General features: G+C 41.0%; 1 protein-coding gene across 1 annotated transcript in view; it reads right to left on the bottom strand.

Annotated features, from left to right (window-relative positions):
• The window catches only part of csmd3b (CUB and Sushi multiple domains 3b), an 815,905-nt gene that overhangs the window by 209,067 nt on the left and 580,883 nt on the right, over positions 1–25,955 (bottom strand). Inside the window, exons 11-12 of the mRNA XM_061908578.1 lie at positions 1,527–1,630; positions 1,269–1,381 (exon numbers count right to left, since the gene is read on the bottom strand). Of these exons, the coding sequence (XP_061764562.1) occupies positions 1,269–1,381; positions 1,527–1,630 (217 nt within the window). The remainder of the gene's footprint in view (positions 1–1,268; positions 1,382–1,526; positions 1,631–25,955) is intronic.

Here is a 25,955-nt window from a genome sequence, read left to right as displayed (position 1 = left end):
TCTCCGCTGTCGCATTTTACGCTTCATAATGTGCCACACATTTTCGATGGGCGACAGGTCTGGACTGCAGGCGGGCCAGGAAAGTACCTGCACTCTTTTTGTACGAAACCACGCTACGAAGCCACACTGTTGTAACACGTGGTTTGGCATTGTTTTGCGGAAATAAGCAGGGACGTCCAAGATAACGTTGCTTGGAGGACAACATATTTTGCTCCAAAACCTGTATGTACCTTTCAGCATTAATGGTGCCTGCACAGATGTGTAAGTTACCCATGCCTTGGGCATGAATACACCCTCATACCATCACAGATGCTGGCTTTTAAACTTTGCAACTATAACAATCCAAATGGTTATTTTCCTCTTTGTTCTGGAGGACACTACGTTCTCTGTTTCCCAATATAATTTGAAATGTGGACTCGTCAGACCACAGAACACCTTTCCACTTTGCATGGGTCCATCTTAGATGAGCTCGGGCCCAGCCAAGCCGGCGGCGTTCCTTGGTGTTGTTGATAAATGGGTTTGGCTTTGCATAGTAGAGCTTTAACTTGCACTTAGAGATGTAGCAACTAACTGTAGTTACTGACATTGGTTTTCTGAAGTGTTCCTGAGTCCGTGTGGTGATATCCTTTACACACCGATGTCGGTAGAATAAGGCTTCACTATTCGAAATGCGTAAGCTCATTTGTCATGGACATGCTACCGATTTGCATTAGCGATTTTACATGGCTATTTCAACACGGACAAATTTGATGCACGTTACAATCAAACAGCTGCTGCGTATTATATACAATACATACAGTTTAAACACTTTCTCGGAATTAACAAAAAACACATTCAGCTTAATGGGAAAGACTACTTCATGGCTAAGGCAACCCACTGCATTGCTGAAAGCATGCTATTCATCCATTCATCCATCCATCCATCCATTTCCTACCGCTTATTCCCTTTTGGGGTGGCGGGGGGCGTTTGGCGCCTATCTCAGCTACAATCGGGAAGAGGGCGGTGTACACCCTGGACAAGTCGCCACCTCATCGCAGGGCAACGTCTTGGAATTACAATGGCTTTGGAAGTCTATTCTAGTACTTGCAAATGTAAGAAAATATAACTTTTTTTATGTATTTGTTTTAAACAATTAAGATGTATTAACACATTTAACAAATACGTTTCTTTAGGCTGTAGGGAGACTTCCTTCTAAAATGTCACTTTTCCAGTTCATGCTCGGGAACAAATAACAAGTGAGTTTTATTTGAGATGTTTTTCAGATTTACCTTTGTAGTTGATCTTAAACCCAATGGATCCAACGCTCTCGTCGGACTGCAGGTGGAGCCACATTTGGTGGGTCATACTGACGATCAGGTCAGGGACGAAGCTGCCCGACAGACTGCAACACATCATCATCATCATCATCATCATGACCATTAGGAATAAAGGGTCATTGTAGAGCGCTGCCGTGAAATGGTCATTGCCCCTCATAACGAGTCGCCGGGGCTTTTTGGTGTGCGCGAGTGTAACAAAGTCCAACTTACACTTGCAGGATGGTCGTAGGATCTCCCACCTCGCCTCCATCTCCTATGGTCAATGTGTCGTAGGCGACCTCCAAGTCAAACTCTTCAAAGTTGATCTGGATTACCTGTGATGGAAAATAAGTTTGGGGAAAACTTTAATTGAATGCGGTCTGAATATGAAGGGAATGAGATGGTATCTCAGCTGCAACGCTGACTGGATCATAAACACTTTGTGTCCCCCAGGAATTAGCCTTGACCAAAGGTGGAGCTTCACCGCGAGTCCCTGAATGCATCACGAAAAGAAGACCTGCAATGCACTCGGCGCTCGGCACAAACCTCCAGACTCTGATCAGGAATTATTCACGCAACACTCTGTGCTTCATGTAGGAGAGGAAGGAGAGCGAGGACAAGGAAGACTGGGAAGGAGAAAGATGGCAGCCACTTGGGGAGCAAGCGCTAATAATAATGAGCCCCATCTTTGATGCTGGCCGACTACTGTGGAAGAATATTTCAAACTTGATTTTCACCCTCAGGGAGAATTGAAAGCTCTCTCTCTCTCTCTCTCTCTCTCTCTCTAATGCTCCCCCTTTCCTGTCCGTCTTCCTCCACCGCTTGAGGGGAAATTCCAGATTTCCAGATTCAATATCACGCTTGTGGACTTCAGAAACATCTCACAGGCTTAAAGAGTGGAGATGCTGACGTGACTTCACTGCAACTACCAAGACACACCAGCCATGCTCAAATTGATCCTTTTGTTTTGTTTTCTTTGCTACTATTGCAAACTTCCATTTTGAAGCCAGTGTTGTATTGCACAATATTGACTCTGAATTATCATTATATTTTTATAAAAAAAAAAGTTCCTATATTGGCTGAGTGCAGCATTAAAAGATCATGTTGTAGCACCATTTACCATCTCAAGGTAACAACTCGGTTAAGATGCACAAATACACAGTTAAATCAACTGTATTTTTTTTTTTTAATCAATACGTGTCATATTCAATAGAAACACATTTATATGTATGTACATTTTAAATGTTTTTTGTATTTTATTTTTAAATATATCTATAGATTTTTTTTTATTATTATTATTATTTTATTTGTATTTTTTTATTATTAATATTATTTTAACCCCTGGGATCTTCAAAGTCAAACATGAAAAGTTTTACAGGGTGTAATTATTTTTTAGTTAAAATTTTTCAACTAGAGATACGTTTTAATTTGACCCTTTAGAAGACCTTTTGATTAGGTAGTGTCACAGATTTAAATTAGAAACATAAATTTATATGACTGTATTGTCCGGACTGTAAGCCGCACCTTTTTTCCAAAACTGTGATCCCTGCGACTTATCCAAAAGTTCCGCTAATCTATGGTCTTTGCTTTGCTAACGGCTAAATTATGGAAGGGGTTAAACGATTAACTGAAATGATCCACTTTGAAAAAAACTGTTCCAAATCAAAATGTTTACCAAGTACATGGAAGAACAATCCTGATAAACAAATTCAACCTTCCTAAAAAGAGAGAAAATTGTAGTTGTCAATGACAATGACTTTTCTGTTTTGTTTGATCAGCTGTTTTACTGGCAAGAAATTTTCCAGCGAGTGCACCCGTCGGGGTCTACACGCTCATCTTAACACTGACCTGAGTGATTTGTGACCATAAAACAACCTGCACCATCTTTCAGGTAACCATTTGACTTACAGTAGAGCATGTACTGTATGGTCAAAATAAATTTTGCAAATAATCCATGCGTATGCTGGACGTGTTTAAAGCTTTCTTGTGATTAATCACATTACTCAATTTTTTTGACAGCCCCATTTAAAAGACTACTGTTACATGTTTGGTATTTAGGGCTAAAGCTGACTCAGAGATTTGAACAAAAGAAGTAAAACAATAATATGACTCCAAATTATTTTTATGCCCTCTGAAAAACAAAGGATTTTTTTAATTTTCTGTTTGCTTTGGGGGTATTGTGGAATAGCTGCCAGTTGTGAAAGAATTGGACATTGACATTTTAAAATGTAACCTGTAAGAAACCATTTGGTGAAGAATGGTGTATTATTTAGTAATGCAACTGTGGGGAGGCGCAGCCGACGGGCCGAAGGTGGGGCAGGGCAAGCTGCAGCCCTACCCAAGATGGCGGAGGCGGAGAATGCGGATGAGCGGAAAGGCGGGGCGTGCCAGGAGCGACGCCGCCGCAATCAATTTCAGGTGCGTAGATCGCGCACCGGCACACAATTGACATTTCTCCTCTGGCTGTATAAAAGGGGAGAAGGAGGAGGGATCATGGCAGAAGGAGTAGGAGAACCAGCAGCAGAACCTGACGAGCGAAAACGACCAAGAGTGAACCGAAGACAGCAACGAAGACGCGGCCGACTGAAAGCGAGCGAGGAGCAGCTGAAAAGCGATCCGACCAAAAGACAAAGCTTGTGTTATTGAAAAATAAACAAGAGTCAAACCTGCAAAGCAATGTCCTTTCTTGATGGTCCATGGAACCCGCACGACGACGGCAGAAGCCCATCACAGCAACAAAAATGAAAGCCAAAAGTATAGCAAAAATGTACTGAAAGGGCACAAAAAGCCAGCCGTTTTCTGCTCAGGGTTAAACTACCTTGAACACCGGAAACATATACTTCAGAATGTATGTATGTGTGTGTGTGTGTGTGTGTGTGTGTGTGTGTGTGTGTGTGTGTGTGTGTGTGTGTGTTTTGCATGTCTGTGTTTCTTCTCATGCCAACTATACATTATGTTTATTTTCTTTTATAAAAAAAGATGCAAAATTCACACTTTGGTGTTTTTACTTAGTCCTATTACCCTAATAAAGTGTTTGGCAAATAGTGGGTCGTCATCCCCTGTGGGGGTCGCGAGCAGCAGGGGAGATATTCATTATATACTTCTCTAGTGTTCATGTTAGAGCAACATACAAGCCTGCAGTAAGGGGGCAGCAGTGCTCAATCTAATCAACAGGCTCTAATCAACTCAGGCGGTTGGTGACAGGAAATGTATTTAGAAGCACTGCTCCCACATTATTCCCTCTAAGTCACCTGGTCTACAGAAAGTTGCATCATTCACATCCTCTGCACGTCATGGGAAGGCTTAAAAAAAGTTAACTTCTGTATTTTCTCGCGTATTCGATGATGTAACTTGATGTGGATTAGCGCCTCACCAGAGCCTTGTCACCTAAAATATTATTTTGATGCTATTTGTTTATTTTTTTGTTAAATCACTGTGATGTCCTTACTGTCAACATGCTTTGAGCATAAAACGACTTTATTTAATTAATTTGCTAATTCGATGCTAACAACTCACTCCTGTTACTTCCAGTCCTGTTACCAAATGAAAATGAGGAACATTGTACAAAAATGCCTGTAATAGGCCAATCCGATTTTTGAGTAGTCCATTACACTATGTGTATGTATTCAGATTAGATTCTGAGTTGAAAACAAGAAATGTAAGTTTATTTTGAGAGTTACAACATGAAAATGGCACCAATTTGGTGGACTGAACCTTTATGGAACAACTGTTTTATGTACCATATTTTCCAGACTATAAACCAGGGGTGTCAAACTAATTTTGGATCAGGGGCCACATGGAGAAAAATCTACTCCCAAGTGGGCCGCGCTGGTAAAATCATGGCACGATAACTTAAAAATAAAGACAACTTCAGATTGTTTTCTTTGTTTAGAAATAGAACAAGCACATTCTGAAGTTATACATATAATAATGTTGTTGGTTTATTTTTACACTTACATGTTTCAGTATTCTACCTTTATTTGTCGTTATTCATACTTTCTGAATAAAATATGTGATAATAATGTTCATCAGTCAACTCAATGGTGTTAATTTTCCATCCGTCAGGATAAACAAATACAATGAAAATCAATTTACAGGATGTACTGATGTACAAACATATGATTATTATTTTTTTTTACATATATGGCATAATCTACATGGATGCAAATAATTGCTATTGCAACATCTACTGGACACATTTACAACAACAGTTTCTTTCATTCAAAAATGTTGGCTAATTTTTAAACTTAGCAAACTCATCCCGCGGGCCGGATATAACCTGTTCACGGGCCTGGTCCGGCCCAAAGGCCTTACGTGTACACCCCTGCTATAAACTGTTAAATTTTTCCAACACTTTGTACCCTGTGGCTTATGAAACGGTGCAGCTATTTTATAAACACCCACAGACACTGAAAAGATACGTAATTGTTTGAACTTTGGTGCAATCTTTTGGACGAGTTCGCTCACTGCAGGTGCTGCGGGTTGAATGTCTACAGCATAAATTATCTTTGTCTGAATAAAATAATAAAAATTAAAAAAAAAGAAAAAAGAAAAGGAAAAGAAAAGGGTTTAAGATATTCATTATAATTCTGGTTCTGTGTACTTTGTGAACACTTGTAGTTTGAACAGTCTCTTAAGCTGAATCATATTGGTGCCTTGTTTGATTTATTTTGTTAATCCATTCCATAATTTAATTCCACATACTGATATGCTAAAGGTTTTAAGTGTTGTACGAGCATACAAATGTTTTAAAATAGATTTAAGGAATGTAAATAAACAATTACAAAATCTTTATGTGTAAATAACTCATTTCAAAACGTTACGGCTAATATAGGGAACACATGTTTTTTTCTTGAAAAAATTTAGAGGGTTCGGTTTATAGTCCGGAATATACGGTATTTCATTGAAAAGGTACACTGTTGCAAACTCTATCATTTTTCAAATGCTACTCCTCCTTGGCATTAGTGCTCGCCATGACACCACTCAATTTGTTTATAGAATAACCAAACGACTACATCGCCAGGCAGTTGCACTTTCTGTTCCGTACCAATAGAAGTACTGTGGGATCTGAGCCGAGGATGTCTTTGTGGCTTGTGCAGCCCTTTGAGACACTTGTGATACAGGGCTATACAAATAAACTTCGATTGATTGATTGACTGTTCCCCCAACTAAAAATACATTGTTGCCTTCAAATCCAAAACAAGACAATAAAAGTCAACAGTGAGCATTGGATGTGACCATAAAATATCCCAAGGATGATCAAGTTGAGAGGTTTTACATGGAAAGGAAACGTAGGAATCAAAGCGGTGTCCTTTATAAAGGCGAGCACGAGGTTACCATGATTGACGTGCGACCATAAAGCTCCTTTGTGCTGCGCCCCTGTAGCCGCATCAGCACAGTTCACACGACATTAAACACAGCCGAAACATAGCCACAGTACACCGAGGGGGAGGTGCATAGTGTCCACCGTGAAATATGGACTCCATAGTGTGGGCTCCCTAATTCCTAAAGTGTAAGCGCATATGTACATATTTCTCCTCCCGTCTAATTGGTCAGCTTCCACACGAGCATCCATCTCTCGCTCTGTCTGTCACCGCCTCCGTGTCTCTCTTTCTAATTGGTTGCCTGCTTTCCATCCATCTAAGGCCGCTGGCCAATGAGGCAGTAGAATTGCCTTCTTGCATGATAAACCGCTTCCTTTGGTCGTGGTGGTGGAAAAGCAAAATAAGGTCGGGATGAGCTGAGACCCTAAATGTTACGTTTACAGTGGGAAAGAGCACCACCTCCACATTTCGCCAAGCATATCTTTTCAAGAGACAAGTTATACTATTGAAAATTGTCAGTGTACAGCTTGTGTAGAGCTGTGTTTTTCAACCACCAGTGTGTTGTGAGATATTGCCTGGTGTGCCGTAGGAAATTATGCAACTTCATCTAATTGGTCCAAAAAATATTTTATTTATTCAATATTTATAATCTGCAAATAATGTGCCGTTCCTAAGTGTCTGTGCTGTGTAGAGCTTGGCAGGGTAACCATGTAGTACTCCACGTCAGTAGGTGGCAGCGGGTAGTTATTTGCTTTGTAAAAGTCGGAATGTGTAGGGTGAGATGAGGACGGTTTGTCGTGAAGCCAATATGCAAAAGGTAAAAAGGTATGTATGGATTTCATAGATGCAACGTAGCGCAGAAGTGACTGTTTAAATGGTAAATGGGTTATACCGTATTTTTTCATAGTTTGGCCGGGGGTGCGACTTATAGTCAGGAGCGACTTATGTGTGAAATTATTAACACTTTACCGTAAAATATCAAATACTATTATTTAGCTCATTCACGTAAGGGACTAGATGTAGAAGATTTCATCGGATTTAGCAATTAGGAGTGACAGATTGTTTGGTAAACGTATAGCATGTTCTATATATATATATATATATATATATATATATATATATATATATATATATATATATATATATATATATATATATATATATATATATATATATATATATATCTTGATTGGATTATCCAGAGAATAGTGCTCGATACCGTGGTAGAGCGCAATAAGTAGGTGTGGGAAAAATCACAAGACTACTTCATCTCTACAGAACTGTTCCATGAGGGTTTCCCTCAATCATCAGGAGATTTTAATGGAAGCATTCACATACAATGGTTTGTTTAGGGCACAGAGTGGGTGGGTACAGGCAGGCGTAGGGTGTGGTGATAGGCTCATGTGTTACCTAGGAGGTGTTTCCGTCTGTGGCGGCATGTTGAAATGATTTCACTGCGCTTGTTGAGGGATGACAGATCTGGATGATATATAATAAACAGTTTCTCTTTTAAGCATGGGTTGCATCTTTTATTACAAAACTTAGATTTATATCGCGCTTTTCTAAACACTCAAAGCGCTCACAGAGAAGTGGGTCCCAACATTCATTCACACCTTGTGGTGGTAAGCTACATCAGTAGCCACAGCTGCCCTGGGGTAGACTGACGGAAGCGTGGCTGCCAGTTTGCGCCTACGGCCCCTCCGACCACCACCTATCATTCATTCATCATTCATTCACCAGTGTGAGCGGCACCGGGGGCAAAGGGTGAAGTGTCCTGTCCAAGGACACAACGGCAGTGATTTTTTTTTCAAGTAACTATATGTTATAGTTACTTGAATGACTCTTACCATAATATGTTACGTCAACATACCAGGCACCTACTCTGTTGGTTATTCGTCATATAACGTACACTTATTCAGCCTGTTGTTCACTATTCTTTATTTATCTAAAATTGTCTTTCAAATGTATATTCTTGGTGTTGGGTTTTATCAAATAAATTTCCCCAAAAAATGCGACTTATTATGCATTTTCGGCAGGTGCGACTTATACTCCGGAGCGACTTATACTCCGAAAAATACGGTAGTTGTATAGCGCTTTTCTACCTTCAAGGTACTCAAAGCGCTTTGACACTATTTCCACATTCACCCATTCACACACTGGTGGCGGGAGCTGCCATGAAAGGCCCTAACCACGGCCAATTAGGAGCAAGGGGGGAGGGTCTTGCTCAAGGACACAACGGACGTGACGAGGTTGGTAGTAGGTGGGGATTGAACCAGGAACCCTCAGATTGCTGGCACGGCCACTCTCCCAAATGTGCCACGCTGTCCCCCATTTGATTTAAACAACAATGACGGCACGCAGCGAGGAGTCAAGTGCTGATACTGATGAAACTGTTTTGCGACATCGATCGTCTGCTGACACTGCTGCGTTGTTTCAGTAAAAGTTCTCTAACTTTTCGCTCTGTCATTGTCCAATATGTCGGCTGTTGTTTTTTGGATTTCCCAGCGTTGCTCTCATCAGCGTCATGGGTTGATTTCGATGTGAATGGTTGAAGAAGCACGTCATTCAAGATAATGGACAGGTGGTTTACCCAATCACATACAGTGAGTTTTTTTTTTTTTTAAAAGGCCCCGCCTTCTGAAATTCACCTCCTATTGAGAAGTCCCGGATTATTATGTGGAGCTCAGCGAACTACAAGGATCCGGTGAGAGTCAGGTTAATAAATCGGTATTGTCTCAACTGGGGGTCGCACCAGTTACCATGAATTGGTTAACGTGGAATCAAGTTGAAAAACTTATTGGGGTATTACCATTTAGTGGTCAATTGTACGAAATATGTACTGAACTGTGCAATCTACTAATAAAAGTTTCAATCAATCATTAAAAAGCTCACTGCGGGGTCGTTTTCACAGTAATGCAGAACGGACAACTCCGGACAACAGCGTGAGTAGGAGATGATTTATTTATCAAAATCATCCAACTACAAAATTGAAGGCAAGCCACAAAAGGAAAGCGTGCCGTTTGCACGAGAAGCTAAAAAACAAAAAACTTAGCGCAGGAACTGTGTAAGGTAACTATTAGCATGGACTACAGACATGGTACACTCACGAGCTGTGACATGAACCTGGCATGAAGCGAACACTTGGCATAAATTTAGAATCAGACATGTACCGAACACAAGAGGCAGGTGAAAATCATAAGACATCACGGAAACTAAACAAAGGAGCGTAAACAGGAATTAAAAGAGTCCAAAACAACAGAAAACAACAAAAACATAATCCAGATAGCAGATCATGACAGGTACAACTTTTGCTTTTTTAATTTTGTTTGGGAATTTGTCTGTTTGAAATGATAGACTGCTGATGTACATTTAAGCTCTGTAATCTAGAGATGCGCGGATAGGCAATTATACCATCCACAACCGCGTTACCAAAGTCGTCATCCACCCGCCTTCCACCCGAACCAACATTTTAATTGATCAGCATCCGCCCGCCACCCGCCCGCTTTAGTACATAAGAGGTCGGCCACCTTTAACACTCACAAAGCTTTTTAAACGCGTTTCATAAAGTAACGAAGACAATTGGAGCCGCTAACGTACTTGCGAACATCCAATTGACGTTCATCCTGATGACAAGCATATGGGCGTGCTGTGAAGCCATTGCCTTTGACACCTTCAACAACATGTACAAACCGATTGTGAGTCTGGCAACATGTTGTGTGTGGCTTCCGCGGAAACACGCACACGACTGCAAGGCATGTTGTAGAAGGCAACAAAGTCAGTGACTTCATAGCACGCCCTAATACTCATTATCTGGGTGACTGCCGGCAGTCATTCAGGAGAATATTAGCGTTTCCTATTGTCTTCTTTGCTTTGTGACTCGGGTCTTAAATGGCTCTTTGAATGGCAAAGGATACCGATCCCAGAACCATGTATATCAAATATTTCCGGATGGTTCAACCGCCACCCGCCCGAATCTAATTAAAATCTATTTTTTCGTCATGTCACCCGCCCGACCCGCGGTTTGCCCGCGGACTCCGCGGATGAGACCGCAAATCGCGCATCTCTACTGTAATCTCTTCAATAACCATTTTTTATCGCTTACATATCAATTATGATACAATCAGTTGGGATTTCTGTCTCATTCATGTCCTCAACTGACCCGGGATCTGGGAATCCTTTCCTCCAGATTTGGGCCAATATTTACAAAGTAGTTTTTTAACTGCGGGTCAGGAGCCAGAAAACGGGTGGTAAGTCAGTTTTTATTTGGTTTCCTGTTAAAAACTTAATTTTGTTATTTAAATGTTTAAAAAATAAATGTTTTGCATATGCCAGTGTAGCGATATAGTATTCCTTTGCGTTGCGTTTTCCCCAAAAGACGACAACCAGTCATTCTTCTGGCTCAACCATAGTTTATTCTGGTGAAAACAATCATTGTGAGTCTCCAATCAGCCTTCTCTATACATTTTTAAACCGTTACGTGGAAGACACATTAACACACGGTAAAAAAAACACAATACCTGGTGAAAACAATCATTGTGAGTCTCCAATCAGCCTTCTCTATACATTTTTAAACCTGCACAGAAATTAAGCAAAACAAAACTTAACATAAATGTGTCTCTTTTAGGCCGACAGCAACACAGCTATCCGGCTAATAAGTTAGCTGACAGCTACCGGTATTTGACGGCGCGCCAGAGAGCACAACTTACCGTCACGTTGAAGACAGCAAACTGACTACACACGCGTGCCTCAGCCTGGACGTCTGCCCTGTCCTGTGACGTTCAGTGACCATAAAAAAATATAGGAAATCCCAGTACTAAACTTAGATTACTACAATTTGTAAAATAAAGAGTCACATTACGTAATGTGTAAATGTAATAAATTAGATAAGATGACATTAAAATAAAATGACATTAAAATTCCAAGAGCAGTAAGAGAGTAATTAATTGAGATCACCTCCGTTACACCAGTCTTGTTTATTTAAATAGTTTTTATTTCCCTCCGATCATAACGGAAGTTATGTTAGTTAAAGTCCTGCATGTATTATTAGGTATTATGTATTATTACTTTGAACTGTTTTGTATTTTATTTTATAACCTGTAAAGCGTCTTTGAGTACCCTGAAAAGCGCTATACCAAATAAAATGTGTTATTATTATTAGTGAAACTCCACTAAACGATGCTCCACGCTCAGTGTGTCGGATGAGGACAAAAAGCAACAGGTTTTTTTATCCTAACATCCATCCGTCCATTTTCTACCGCATGTCCCTTCTGGGGTCGCTGGTGCCTATCTCAGCTGCATTCGGGCGGAAGGCGGCGTACACCTGGACAAGTCGCCACCTCATCGCAGGGCCAACACAGATAGACAGACAACATTCACACTCACATTCACACACTAGGGCCAATTTAGTGTTGCCAATCAACCTATCCCCAGGTGCATGTCTTTGGAGGTGGGAGGAAGCCGGAGTACCCGGAGGGAACCCACGCAGTCACGGGGAGAACATGCAAACTCCACACAGAAAGATCCCGAGCCTGGGATTGAACCCAAGACTGCACAGGACCTTCGTATTGTGAGGCAGACGCACTAACTCCTCTCCCACCATGCTGCCCTCATCCTAACATGTCCACTTTATTTCTTTGCTGCTCCAAACCATCACATTATAGAAGATGGGAGAAAAAGAGATGGTCAAACTCCGCTGTTGTTCTCCTCTTAGATGTTCCACATGCAGCATCTGTGATCACGATGAAGAGTGGCAGGTTTTTTCATGTCAACCTGTTCACTTTTGCTTCTTCGGAGCCCCCCCCTCAACCTGACCGGGGTTAAGCGTTAATGGGCTTCGATGGCTCCCTCACGTTATTGCTTCATTTAGTCGCTGCGGAATGAGCCTTTAGAGCCAATTCATTCCCCCTCTTCTCATTTAACCTTGGGGATGGCGGGGCCAGAGAGGCCGTTAGTAATGCCTCTTCGACTCCCGCTCGCTGCCTTCTCCCTCATTTGCTTTTTTTCATTGGCTCCCCTCATCTGCGGCGTCGGCCACCGTGCTCACCTCTGTTTATGATGCATGGCGGACGTGAAGACGCTGCTTGCGAATGCAGCGAGGCTCCACCGGCTGAGACGTGTCAGCCGTGCAAGCGCTTACGGCTGCTGCCTTGTTGAATTATCAGTGAACGCCACAGTGTCAAAGGTTGGGGTTTTATTGCGTTCATAGATCTATACTATCCTTTCAGGATTTTGTATTGTTGCGATAACGGCAATTTACACAAATTCGACCAATCCCTGCAAACTATGCCCATTTCTTGAGCAAATTACAGAGGGGAATCAGAACAATTTATTGTAACTTTCACATTGTGCCGCAATTTTACTGCAACAAACCAATAAAATGCCTTCACTTTCCAATCCAACTATTGAGAAGTACTTCTAGCATCATTGTATATGCCTTGTAGATATACTGTACATATTGTAACGACATGGTCGCATGGTAATGCGCAGGTAGTTCTGCCAAGATGCAGCAGAACATACCGGGGGCAAGGTGCAGGTGAGACAAAGATTTACTGTCTATGAACCATGCCAAACCTACAAAAAAGACTAATGTGCCGATCGCACTAGAAGTTAAACTAAGGAAATAGCTAGCGTGAACGCTTAGCATAAAAACAGGCAAACAAAAACCAAGCTTAGCTATGGAATCATAGGAATAGAAGTCGTAATTGTTGCGTAGAAGCGAATAATACAGCCAGACAGTGTGTGGGGAAAGACGGGAATATGTAGCTCTCTGATTCGTGCCCAGGAACGGGTGAGCGTCCCGAACACTAATCAGAGGCAGGTGAAACTAATAAGCACCCATGGAAAAAAAAACAGAAACCCAGGAGTGCTGAAAACCGAACCGAGGTAGTCAAACTAACAAAAAAAAACATTATCCGAGCAACGGATGAAAACACATACGGTCACGGCCCGGGAGGATTCCGAAATGCACTAGTCAGTGCGCTCTGCTGAGTGCACCCCCAAGAGCCCACCTGCGCACACCACTCCTGCAGAAGCTGTGCCGGTGAACAGCTGCAATCAATCAGCACTCAACGCACCAGTCACTAATGAGAAGACATGCCTTCCTAAAGGCCTACTGAAATGAGATGTTCTTATTTAAACGGGGATAGTAGGTCCATTCTGTGTGACATACTTGATCATTTCGCGATATTGCCATATTTATGCTGAAAGGATTTAGTAGAGAACATCGACGATAAAGTTTGCAACTTTTGGTCGCTAATAAAAAAGCCCTGCCTTTAACATAAGTATGTGCGCGTGACGTCACGAGTTGCAGGGCTCCCCACATATTCACATTGTTTATAATGGGAGCCACCAGGAGTAAGAGCACTTCCGACCGAGAAAGCGACAATTTCCCCATTAATTTGAGCAAGGATGAAAGATTTGTGAATTAGGATATTGATAGTGAAGGACTAGAAAAAAATAGTAATGATAAAATTTTAAAAAAAGCGACGGCTCCGGGCGGCGGCAGTGTGAGCGTTTCAGATGTATTTAGACACATTTACTAGGATGATTCTGGAAAATCCCTTATCTGCATATTTTTTAATAGTGTTTTAGTGAGATTGTAAAGATTTTAAAGAGGTCGGATGGCTGCGGTGAACACGCAGTGTTTCAGAGAGAAGCCGAGGAGCCAAGCTCACAGCTGCCTTTTTTGACAAATGCTGCAGGATGACGAAATAACCCAACGATGTCTCCGGTAAGATATATATCAAAATTTTCCCATCCAAAAACATGCTGGGTGACGTAGAGAAAACATGTTCGCTTAGCCGCTCTGCTTCACAACAAACAAAGAAACACCGGCTGTGTCTCGGTGCTAAAGACAGCTGCAATCCACCGCTTTCCACCAACAGCATTGTTCTATATAGTCTCCATTATTAAAAGGAACAAATTGCAAAAGATTCAGCAACACAGATGTCCAGAATACTGTGTAATTATGCGATTAAAGCAGACGACTTTTAGCCGCTAGTGGTGCAGCGCTAATATTTCCTGACAGTCCGTGACGTCACGCGCACGCATCATCATTCCGCGATGTTTTCAACAATAAACTCACGGGAAATTTAAAATTGCAATTTAGTCAACTAAAAAGGCATGTGTTGCAATGTTAATATTTCATCATTGTTTTATTAACTATCAGACTGCGTGGTCATTAGTAGTGGGTTTCAGTAGGCCTTTAAACCAGTGCAAACCTGCATCCTGTGTCAGAACGTAAAAGGAAACTATTACTTTATCTGAGTCTGAAAATTGGTTTGCTTGTTGATTATTTTTGTTTGGTTTTGTATTGTGTACAGGGTTGCAAATTTCCGGGAATATTCAAAGTTGGAAACTTTTAATGGGAATTAACGGGAATTAATGGGACATTAATGGGAATAAACATTCAATGTGACATGCTAGAGCTTGCAGCATGATTATTAACTAAAACGACCTGATTTAATGCAAATTCAGTTGAATTTCAACCCTATACTGTGCATTCCTCCATCACATGTGCATTGCATTCTTAAATCACATGCATAGATAATTCCCAGCATGCTACACACTACCGCAGGGCTATTGAGGCCACACTAGTGAGCCCAAGGACTTCATTCAGTCAGGTAAGTTTTGATGATATTACTGAAGTAAATATATTTGATCTATGGTATGTAAGTTTAATTGTGGTGTAGTTGCTTGTTAATCTATGACTGTAGACTACTCCAGCAGACTTCCACTCAAGCTAGCTAGCTGTTCCTGTACGTGTTAAATGATTTTGGGGCCAATATCTCAAACTAGCTAGGTTTATGTACCACCACAGTCCATCCATCCATTTCCTACCGCTTATTCCCTTTCTCCGGTAGCCACATTTACAAACTCTGTTTCCATATGAGTTGGGAAACTGTGTTAGATGTAAATATAAATGGAATACAATCATTTGCAAATCCTTTTCAAACAATATTCAACTGAATGCACTACAAAGACAACATATTTGAGGTTCAAACTCATAAACTTATTTTTTTTTTTGCAAATAATAATTAACTTAGAATTTCATGGCTGCAACAGGTGCCAAAGTAGTTGGGAAAAGGCATGTTCACCACTGTGTTGCATCACCTTTTTATTTTAACAACACTCAATAAACGTTTGGGAACTGAGGAAACTGATTGTTGAAGCTTTGAAAGTGGAATTCTTTCCCATTCTTGTTTTATGTAGAGCAACAGTCAGGGGTCTTCGCTGTCGTATTTTACGCTTCATAATGCGCCACACATTTTCAATGGGAGATAGGTCTGGACTGCAGACGGGCCAGGAAAATACCCGCACTCTTTTTTTTTTTTACAAAGCCATGCCGTTGTAACACGTGCTGAATGTGGCTTGTCAATGTCTTGCTGAAATAAGCAGGGGCATCCATGAAAAAGACGGCGCTTAGATGGCAGCATATGTTTGTTTCAAAACCTGTATGTACCTTTCAGCATTAGTGGTGCCTTCACAGATGTGTAAGTTACCCATGCCTTGGGCACTAATGCACCCCCATACCATCACAGATGCTGGCTTGTGAACTTTGCGTCAATAACAGTCTGGATGGTTCGCTTCACCTTTGGTCCGGATGACATGATGTTGAATATTTCCAAAAACAATTTGAAATGTGGACTTGTCAGACCACAGAACACTTTTCCACTTTGCATCAGCCCATCTTAGATAATCTCGGGCCCAGAGAAGCCGGCTGCATTTCAGGATGTTGTTGCTAAATGGCTTTCGCTTTGCATAGTAGAGATTTAACTTGCACTTACAGATGTAACGACCAACTGTATTTAGTGACAGTGGTTTTCTAAAGTGTTCCTGAGCCTATGTGGTGATATCCTTGAGAGATTGATGTCGGTTTTTGATACAGTGGGATCTGTGGGATCGAAGGTCATGGTTATTCAATGTTGGTTTCCGGCCATGCCGCTTACGTGGAGTGATTTCTCCAGATTCTCTGATCCTTTTGATGATATTATGTACCGTAGATGTTGAAATCCCTAAATTTCTTGCAATTGCACTTTGAGAAATGTTGTTCTTAAACTGTTTGACTATTTGCTTACGCAGTTGTGTACAAAGGGGTGTACCTTGCCCCATCCTTTCTTGTGAGAGACTGACCATTTTTTGGGAAGCTGTTTTTATACCCAATCATGGCACCCCCTGTTCCCAATTAGCCTGCACACCTGTGGGATTTAACAAATAAGTGTTTGATGAGCATTTCTCAATTTTATCGGTATTCATTACCACCTTTCCCAACTTCTTTGTCACGTGTTGCTGGCATCAAATTCTAAAGTTAATGATTATTTGCAAAAAAAAAAAAATGTTAATCAGTTTGAACATCAAATATGTAGTCTTTGTAGCATATTCAACTGACTATGGGTTGAAAAGGATTTGCAAATCATTGTATTCCGTTTTTATTTACATCTAACACAATTTCCCAACTCATATGGAAACGGGGTTTGTATTTTAAAACATATTATATTGATTGATTAATTGAAACTTTAATTAATAGATTGCACAGTTCAGCACATATTCCGTACAATTGACCACTAAATGGTAACACCCGAATACGTTTTTCAACTTGTTTAATTGGGGTCCACGTTAATCAATTCATGGTACAAATATATACTATCAGCATAATACAGTCATCACACGGGTTAATCATCAGAGTATATACATTTAATTATTTGCATTATTTACAATCTGGGGGTGGGATGAGGAGGGTTTGGTTGATATCAGCACTTCAGTCATCAACAATAGCAAAATCAGAGAAGTGGACATTGAAACAGTGTAGGTCTGACTTAGTAGGATATGTACAGCGATGCAATACACTCCTTAAAATCATGTAAAAATATAAATTCTACTCAACTGCGTGGGTTCCGTCCGGGTACTCCGCCTTCCTCCCACCTTCAAAGACATGCACCTGGGGATAGGTTGATTGGCAACACTAAATTGGCCCTAGTGTGTGAATGTGAATGTTGTCTGTCTATCTGTGTTGGCCCTGCGATGAGGTGGCGACTTGCCCATGGTGTGCCCCACCTTTTGCCCGATTGTAGCTCAAATAGGCTCCAGCACCCTCTGCAACCCCGAAGGGAATAAGCGGTAGAAAAGGGATTGGGGATGGATCATTAGAGTACCATTTAAAATGTATACATCACAGCTGCGATCCATCAGCAATCTGCACACCTGACTGATGAGACGCCGGGCTTCTTAAGCCAGAGCAAACCTGCTTTCCGGCCCAGAACAAAGCTACCTGTTCCCGAACAGTAAGCCGACATGTCTAGCTCGATGCTCACACTCTCTTTCTCACTTTGTGTTTTCTCCTGCTCCGTGTTCATTTGTCTCATGTTCCTGTGTCGTTCCGGCAGCATTCTTCCGTTCCCTGCTTATGAACTTTGTGTCTTGTCTCCCTGTATTCCCTCTGGTTCCCTGGCTGCCTTTTTGGTTCTCGACCTTCGGCCTGGACACAGACTTTGACACCACGCTCTTGCCCCTGACCTCCTGACTGTCCCTGGATCTCTGAGCTTGCCTTGCCCTCTTGGTCTTCCGCTCAACACTCCCGGTAACACTTAACATATAATCACTACATATAGTCGCACACATACACCTTTTGGATTAGTTCCACGGCTGTAAATATGATAGAAAGAGCTGAACGACGTCTCTGCATCTGTGCCATCTCATATATTTCCGTTTTATCCTGCCTTCTCCTTTTCTGCACCTGTGTAATCAGTGTTTCATCCTCCGTGAGGGGCGGACATTGTGGCACACCTGCTCTCAATTAGCCCGGCAGTATTTAGGCTCGTCACTGACAGCTTGGCCTCGCCAGTTATTGTATCCAGAACTCTTCTCGCGCATGCACCTGCTTCACTAGACCTGGTATGTTTTCGCTACTTTGTCCTGAATTCCCTAACCTCTTGTGTGTTTATTTCCTAGTCCCCCTGAGGTAAAAGGATTAATTTTGTTGGACACACGTCCTGCTCAGTGTGCCCTGGCCCTTTCTCCTGACGACCCCTAAGGAACCTATTTTGTCCAGATTTCATGGTGTGTGTTTCTGCCCCATCGCTCTTAGTTATCTCTTTTTGTCTAATTACATTTTTTCATTTTTGTAATTCCACCTTGTCTCCCATCTCTGCATCCTGGGGTCATCCCTACTTGACCAAAACTTTAACAATCTCCTTCTTTTCTTCTGTACCGTAACAGGAAGACAAGATTGTTTTATAAATATATCTGCTATGGGAGTTATGGACATCTTAAATACACAAAAGCAGGTAGTAATAGTTTTTTTTTTTGAAAAAAGGTTTTGCATAATTGGTCCTCTTTAAATCTGAATGAAAAAAGTGACTGTATATTTTCCGAACTTTTAAAATCCTTCACACTCGGCATAAGTTACCCCTGCATTTGATGGACTGATGCTGGGTGGCGTTAAAAGCTTTCCCGGAATCTTCTGTGAATTGCGTCAAAGAGCCTGCGAGGGAAGCCATGACACTTAAGTGACGGCAGCCAGCCAGCGAGGCTGTCCGTCGGTGTTACACAATCCGTGAGCAATATGTGGGATTTACATATTGAGCTTTTAGAGCGCCAATCTTTAATTCATGTGCCAATTCCGTCTACTATGAACACACAATAAAAGTCTTGCCGGGATGTAAAAAATAAATGAAGAAAGGAAGATATTAGCGAGTAAAATTAAAGGATTTGTCACTCATGCCTTATCAACGTCCGCTTTGAGGGGGGTGTTGTATTAAAATGTCTCCATTTTTACTGTCAGTCATGCACTGAAATGTGATGAAGCGCTCTCATCATCACTCAAGTTATGCTTTCATAAAAATATACAGTGTATCCTTTAACACTGAGAACATTGCTACCTCCTGTTTGAGCCACAATACAAAAAGGTGAAAGTGTTGAAAGTTTGCTTCACTGTGATTGTCTTATAATGCACCAAGAAATTAAAGGACAGTATATTACGTACAGCTCTGGATCTAATGAGCTTCGTACCAAAATCAACAATGCTGTTTTTTTTTTTTTAATTATTGTGCATCTTACTGAGAGGCTTAAATTCATGCACAACATACCGTTCCGGGCACTTCTTAATGTAATGCGATAAAAGACGCACTGAGCATGTCATTTAGAGAGCCACCTGGCATGTTTACGACATAACACGCAACATTAAATTATAACAGCAGCTCTTTGAAACCATAGAGATCTTTCAGTACATGAAAGTGTTTTTGTTTGTGTAAGCGCTGTTCTATTCAGAAAGGCTGCACACAAACGGGTGAACATCAATCAAAACATGCACCCCTACTGTGTTGCCTATGCTAAAATATTTCCATGGCTGTTTTTAAACCCCATAGGTGGGATCTGTATTACTTAGTATATGTCTCTAACAGGACTTCACGATACGAAGGTCCTGCAGTCCTGGGTTCAATCCCAGGCTCGGGATCTTTCTGTGTGGAGTTTGCATGTTCTCCCCGTGAATGCGTGGGTTCCCTCCGGGTACTCCGGCTTCCTCCCACTGCCAAAGACATGCACCTGGGGATAGGTTGATTGGCAACACTAAATTGGCCCTAGTGTGTGAATGTGAGTGTGAATGTTGTCTGTCTATCTGTGTTGGCCCTGCGATGAGGTGGCGACTTGTCCAGGGTGTACCCCGCCTTTCGCCCGATTGTAGCTGAGATAGGCGCTAGCGCCCCCCGCGACCTCAAAAGGGAATAAGCGGTAGAAAATGGAAGGATAGATGTCTCACACACGGCTACAAAACACCCACTGGAAATGCGGCTATAAGTGGCACTGTGTGTTTGTGGGAGTAAACATGGCTAACGTTTGGATTCATGACCACATACCGATAAAAGCTTGGGTCTGATGAAAAAAAAAAAAAAAAATCTGACTTTTACTGTAATGAAGAAGTCAGATACCTTTTAGTGGTACCTCAGTTTTTACAGTATAATTGGATTGTGACAGAGCTTGTAACACAAAATACTTGGATCTCAAAACAAAGCCGCTCATTGAAATTAATTTAAATCTAATTGATCCATGTTTGGCCCCCCTAATAACAGCAGAATTATAATATGTGTTGAGGGGGCGTGGTCCACGCGTCACCTACGGGCAGGCCATGTGCAGGAGCTGGCTGCGAAGCAGATGCCAGGTGAGTGGATATCTCAGCTGGATCGAGTTATCTAATCACCTGTCTCTTTATTTGCAGCGTTGGTGACTGCAGGAAGGGGCTGAATAAGCCGGGGGAAGACGGAAGGTGGGAGAGAAGAGAAGGAGAAAGACTTTTGGACTTTGAAAATTAAAACATCGTACACTTGGCAACACGCCTGGTCACCATTTGTCGGTCCTGAGAAGAACCCTAAGACAGAGACTGTCACAACATGTAACTTGTTTTTCAATATACAGTGTAAAAACAATTCAACAGACTATACTACAAACAACTACAGTAGTGTTACATAGCAATTTTACAATGATGACGTACAGTATTTACTAGTGTCTCAATATGATTTTGATAACAGATATCGGTCTGATATCAGCAAATAAAAGTCAATGATATCGGCTTGCATCTAAAATCTCAGAAAAAGAAGTCTTGAAGTGTGACAACCAGCCCATCTACAATATTATTTAAGTGAAATCATTTACAAATGGTAAACATGGTATTTTATATCTTACTAGGAGTTAGCAGCTACACAAAAGCTAAGCAAACAATAGCACACCAGCTAGATATTCGTAAAAAAAATGTTTAAAATATGACATTTGTCAATATAAGCATGTATTGAATAACTGACTTACACATACAAGGTCTCAAAGGCAGAAGCTTGTTAAAAAGTATCAATAATTGGATCAAACAATTGCATCATGATGAGTCATGTGCTAAATTCAATGCATTCATTTGGTATCATCCAAAAACTAATTTACACTCCATTTTAATTGGGGATTAAAGACAGCATAGGTTCAGCCAGTTAATAATAAATGGTTTAGTTTGTTCTTACCAACCATGGTTTTCTCTTTGGCTAATTTAATTTAATCAACCCTACAAATTAAAGCCTACTATTACCAAATAATAGAAATATGCGTTATGATACGTGATGATATTGTATTGGATTGATATCAGTATAGGAAGTGAAAAATTTGTGTCGGGACACCTCTAGTGTTTACTTTAGAGAGCGGACTTCTACGATATCTCTTTGTAGCTGCTTCTACATGGAACACACCATCAGCAGCTTCTTCATATTTTCATGGGTAAATGTCTGCATTATTGTGTCCATCAACTCTTTCTGTTTCAGTATGGTGCAGATTGTCGAGTTAGATGCTCGATCTGCTTCTCCAAGTTGGCGACATACACACCTCAGTCATGTTTTTCCATGATAGCTTTGCTCCTTCTTCACAGCACTTTCCTTCGCATTAAATTTTCTTTGACCCATTGTTGGAAAAAAAAAAGTTATGTCGATCTCTTGCTGTAGGCCAATGCTAGTGAGTAAGACCGGATGTTTTGGTTGGATTTCTCAAGGTTCACAGCGGCATTCGCAATGGCAACTAGCGGTGGGGAGGCTTGTTACCCAAATGTTTGCTTCTAAACTAAAGTTAAACACTGAGCCGAGAGACAGCTAGTTCCCCCCCTGCCAAAAAACATATAGAGATAAATCAGGGCCAAAAGTTTTCTACCTGAAAAAATTGACTTTGAAACTGAAAGTTCAGGTTCTGAAGTTGAATGTTGAAAAATACATCAGTGTATTCAAAGTAAAAATAAATGAACATATTTTTTTTTTCAAGTTCAATATATTTTTAATTCACACTTAATTTTTTTAATGATTTTTTTTCATATATTTTAATATTTGAGCTCTCAAATTTTTCAGATTAATTTTTCATTTTTTAAAGTTTCAATTTATTTTTTCAAGTTTCACATCTTTTTTGGATTCAATTCTGTTTTTATTAGGTTAAGACTTTTGGCTCTTTTTTTTGTGGAAAAGGTGCAAGGGGTGTGGCCTAATGACAGACCAATGAGCAAAAGGATGAGGGGCGTCCTTTTCTTGTGCCTTCAGGGAAAATAGGTATTTATTTAGTTGAAACCAGGACTTTGTACAGGTTACAGCATGCAATTTTCAGAGAAAGAAATTACGCTAGTGAGACGAGAAGGCTGGTTTAAACAGCACCGACGACAAATTGCAAAAATGGCCGACAAATCGTGCCATATTATGCATTTTAACAGCCAAGTATTAAATTTCGATTTTTGCATTGCACCGCTAGCGCAGTGCACCGTGCCGCATGTGCGCAGAGATCCACTCCCAATAGCATTAAATGATGGCGTCTGGTTCTGCAAACTCCCTATATTAGTTTCTTCAGGCCCCCTTCACAATGTTCACAATGAAAGGTTATTTTTTGACAACATACACTTTTTTCTAGCGAGCAACATTAGCTATGGTAATTGGTTATGAGATTGGTTTATTTCGAACATTTGTTGCCAGTAGCATAATTATTCCAGCAGGGGTCAATGTAGACTCTCTTTTATTTCTGGTCGTATCTATGTTCCAGCAATTACCTTCTAAAGATGGAATTTATGGCTCGTTTTTAAGATGTTTTTTTTTAGCAACAAAATAATTGCTGGTACCTGTTATACGTTACGATGAGGATCAGAATAGATTTAATCTACACACAATATTGTAACAGTAATAATTCTTCAAAAATATTTGAAATACCGTATTTCCTTGATTGCAGCAGGGCATATAGTATGTGCCTGCCTTGAATTACTGCTGGGTCAAACTCGCTTTGCAAAATAATTAGCACATGCTTAGGATTACCGCCTGGTCAAACTCGTGATGTCACGAGTGACACTTCCCTTGTCATCATTTTCAAAATGGAGGAGGCTGATTTCAATACCGGTAATTTGAAATCGCATAAAGCAGGGGCGCTCACACTTTTTCTGCAGGCGAGCTACTTTTCAATTGACCAAGTCGAGGAGATCTACCTCATTCCTACTTATAATTTATATTTATTTATTTATGAAAGAGACATTTTTGTTAACAAGTTAATGGTGTTTAATGATAATACAAGCATGTTTAACACACATAGATTCCTTTCTTTCATGAAGACAAGAATATAAGTTGGTGTATTTGATTCTGATGACTTGCATTGATTGGAATTAGACAGTGGTGCTGATAACGTCCGCATTTTCAAATGGAGGAAAAAAAAAGTCCTCCTTTCTGTCCAATACCACAAGAAAGTGGTTGGATTTGGCATCTCATTTGTCCAACTTGCATACTCGTTTTTAAACACTTTGTTATGAGAGTAGCATATGTGTGAGGCCCTTTAATGTCTGGCAGCAGGTGAGTGACGTCAGTGACTGTGCGGGTGGGCTAGCAAGTGAGAAAGCGGTCACTGAGGGAGGGGGAGAAATACATTGGCATCAAACTCCGTAGCTTGCTAGCTTGTGCACGCTAGCTTTCTGAGACTCTTATTTTGTTTGCACAGGCAGGATGAAACAGGTCTTTTATGGTGAAGACAGGAACTGTGCAGTCGGTCTTTAGAGTTTTGACAGTAGGTACGGAGTCTCTAGAAATAAAATGTGTTTCTCTGCGTCCGCCCTGTTAGTAATTTTTTTCTTAAATATGAGCTCGCAGCAGCCAGCGTCATCTCACAAGATCCTCGGGTGCCGAGAATGTCGAACAACTGACGAAAGTGAAGTCTTGGTATGATTGATGATTGCTCATTTTTATGTCTATTTTTTAATGCCTGGCTTGAGATCGACTGACACACCCTCCGAGATCGACCAGTCGATCGCGATCGACGTAATGGGCACCCCTGGCTTAAAGGGAATAAGATTAAGAGCTATTCAGTAGGATTTAAGGTCCAAGCTTACATCACACTCAAATTTTTACTGCATGCCTTTGGTAAGTGCCGGAGTAAGAAGAGGTTTTAAAATAACAAGCGCATGCTTACTTTTACCGCATGCCTTTAATAAGCGCAGGAGTGAGAAGAGGTTTTAAATTAATTAGCGCCCCGGCGGCAATTCAAGGAAATACGGTAATTGTATACATTTTTTTTTTTTCTGTAAATGTTCTCTAAAGTGGTCCCATATCCCCATGCTTTAACAGCATTTTGATAATATAGATAACAATACACTTAAGCAACTAAGAATAAAATGTATATGTGTGTATAAAAGTGTAAATAGAATTAAAATAACAAATTAGGATAAAATAAAAAGAAGGCCGGGTGCACGCTTTATTTATATACCAAGTTATTTATGTCTCACATTTATTTATTGTTAGGCCTTTTACCTGCTCTTCGGCTGCCATCTCTGCAATCTGGGGTCAAGAAAAACACCAGACTGTGAAATTGTACAGTGGAACTTTGATTTACAAACTTTTGAATTCACTAACTTTTAGATCGAGCCTCTGCACCTGTGTGTTAAACTTGTCTCTGTGTGCAAACCTTTCATTTAATTATTCATTGTGTTTGTCTCTGGATGTCCTAGGGCGAAGTACAGTACATACACACAAGGTGCTGCCATTTTGGAGAGGCCGATACCTCTACGTCACATTCTGTTGACGCGGTCCAATACTCGGTCGCCACTTCTCAGTACTTCAGCGTATTTCTTTTCTCACTATTCACCAGGTTTTGTTTGTTTTGCTTACTCTATATCAGGGGTTACAGACACACAGCCCGCGGGCCAGTTGCGGCCCGCGAGACGTTATTTTGTGGCCCCCACCTTAATATGAAAGTTTAATGTTAGTGCGGCCCGCGAGTTTTATATGAATGGCGCTTGAATGCGTTGTGTTATTTGGGTCCAAAATGACTCTTTCAACGTTCTGGGTTGCCTACCCCTGCGTTAGTGGAAAAGCGGCAAGTGAGTGAAAGCAACAGAGACGTTGCCATGGAGACGCGGGTTTTCTTACGTGCCCGGCTGGAGTCACACCGCGACACCTTTCCGTCAGTAATAACATTCCCCGATAACCCGTACCAATTCAAATTGTTATTTGTTTTTTTAATGGTTGAATTTGCATTGCCTGACACGATGAACACTACATATATTTCTATATGACGCCGGATAACACTCCGGGAGCCGTCACTTTTTTGCGCTCGCTATCCCGGTACTTTCCCGGCTATTATCCGCAGACAGCTGTGTTGCTGTAGGGAGGAAAAGCGTAACGACACACATTGCGGAAATAACATTTTTCTTCGTCCGTCGGCTAAATACAAATATATTGCACAACCCCAAACATGTCTTTTTCAACGCCTGCAGTGAAGAGAAAGGTTAGAGATGAGCAAAGACAATTCCAGGAAAAGTAGGAGATGCCATATTTCTTTGTTGAGCACAGGGGCACGCCGACGTGTCTTA

The sequence above is a fragment of the Nerophis ophidion genome, linkage group LG08 (assembly GCF_033978795.1).
Source record: "Nerophis ophidion isolate RoL-2023_Sa linkage group LG08, RoL_Noph_v1.0, whole genome shotgun sequence".
Lineage (NCBI taxonomy): Eukaryota > Metazoa > Chordata > Actinopteri > Syngnathiformes > Syngnathidae > Nerophis > Nerophis ophidion.
This window is presented reverse-complemented; position numbering and strand designations above follow the sequence as displayed.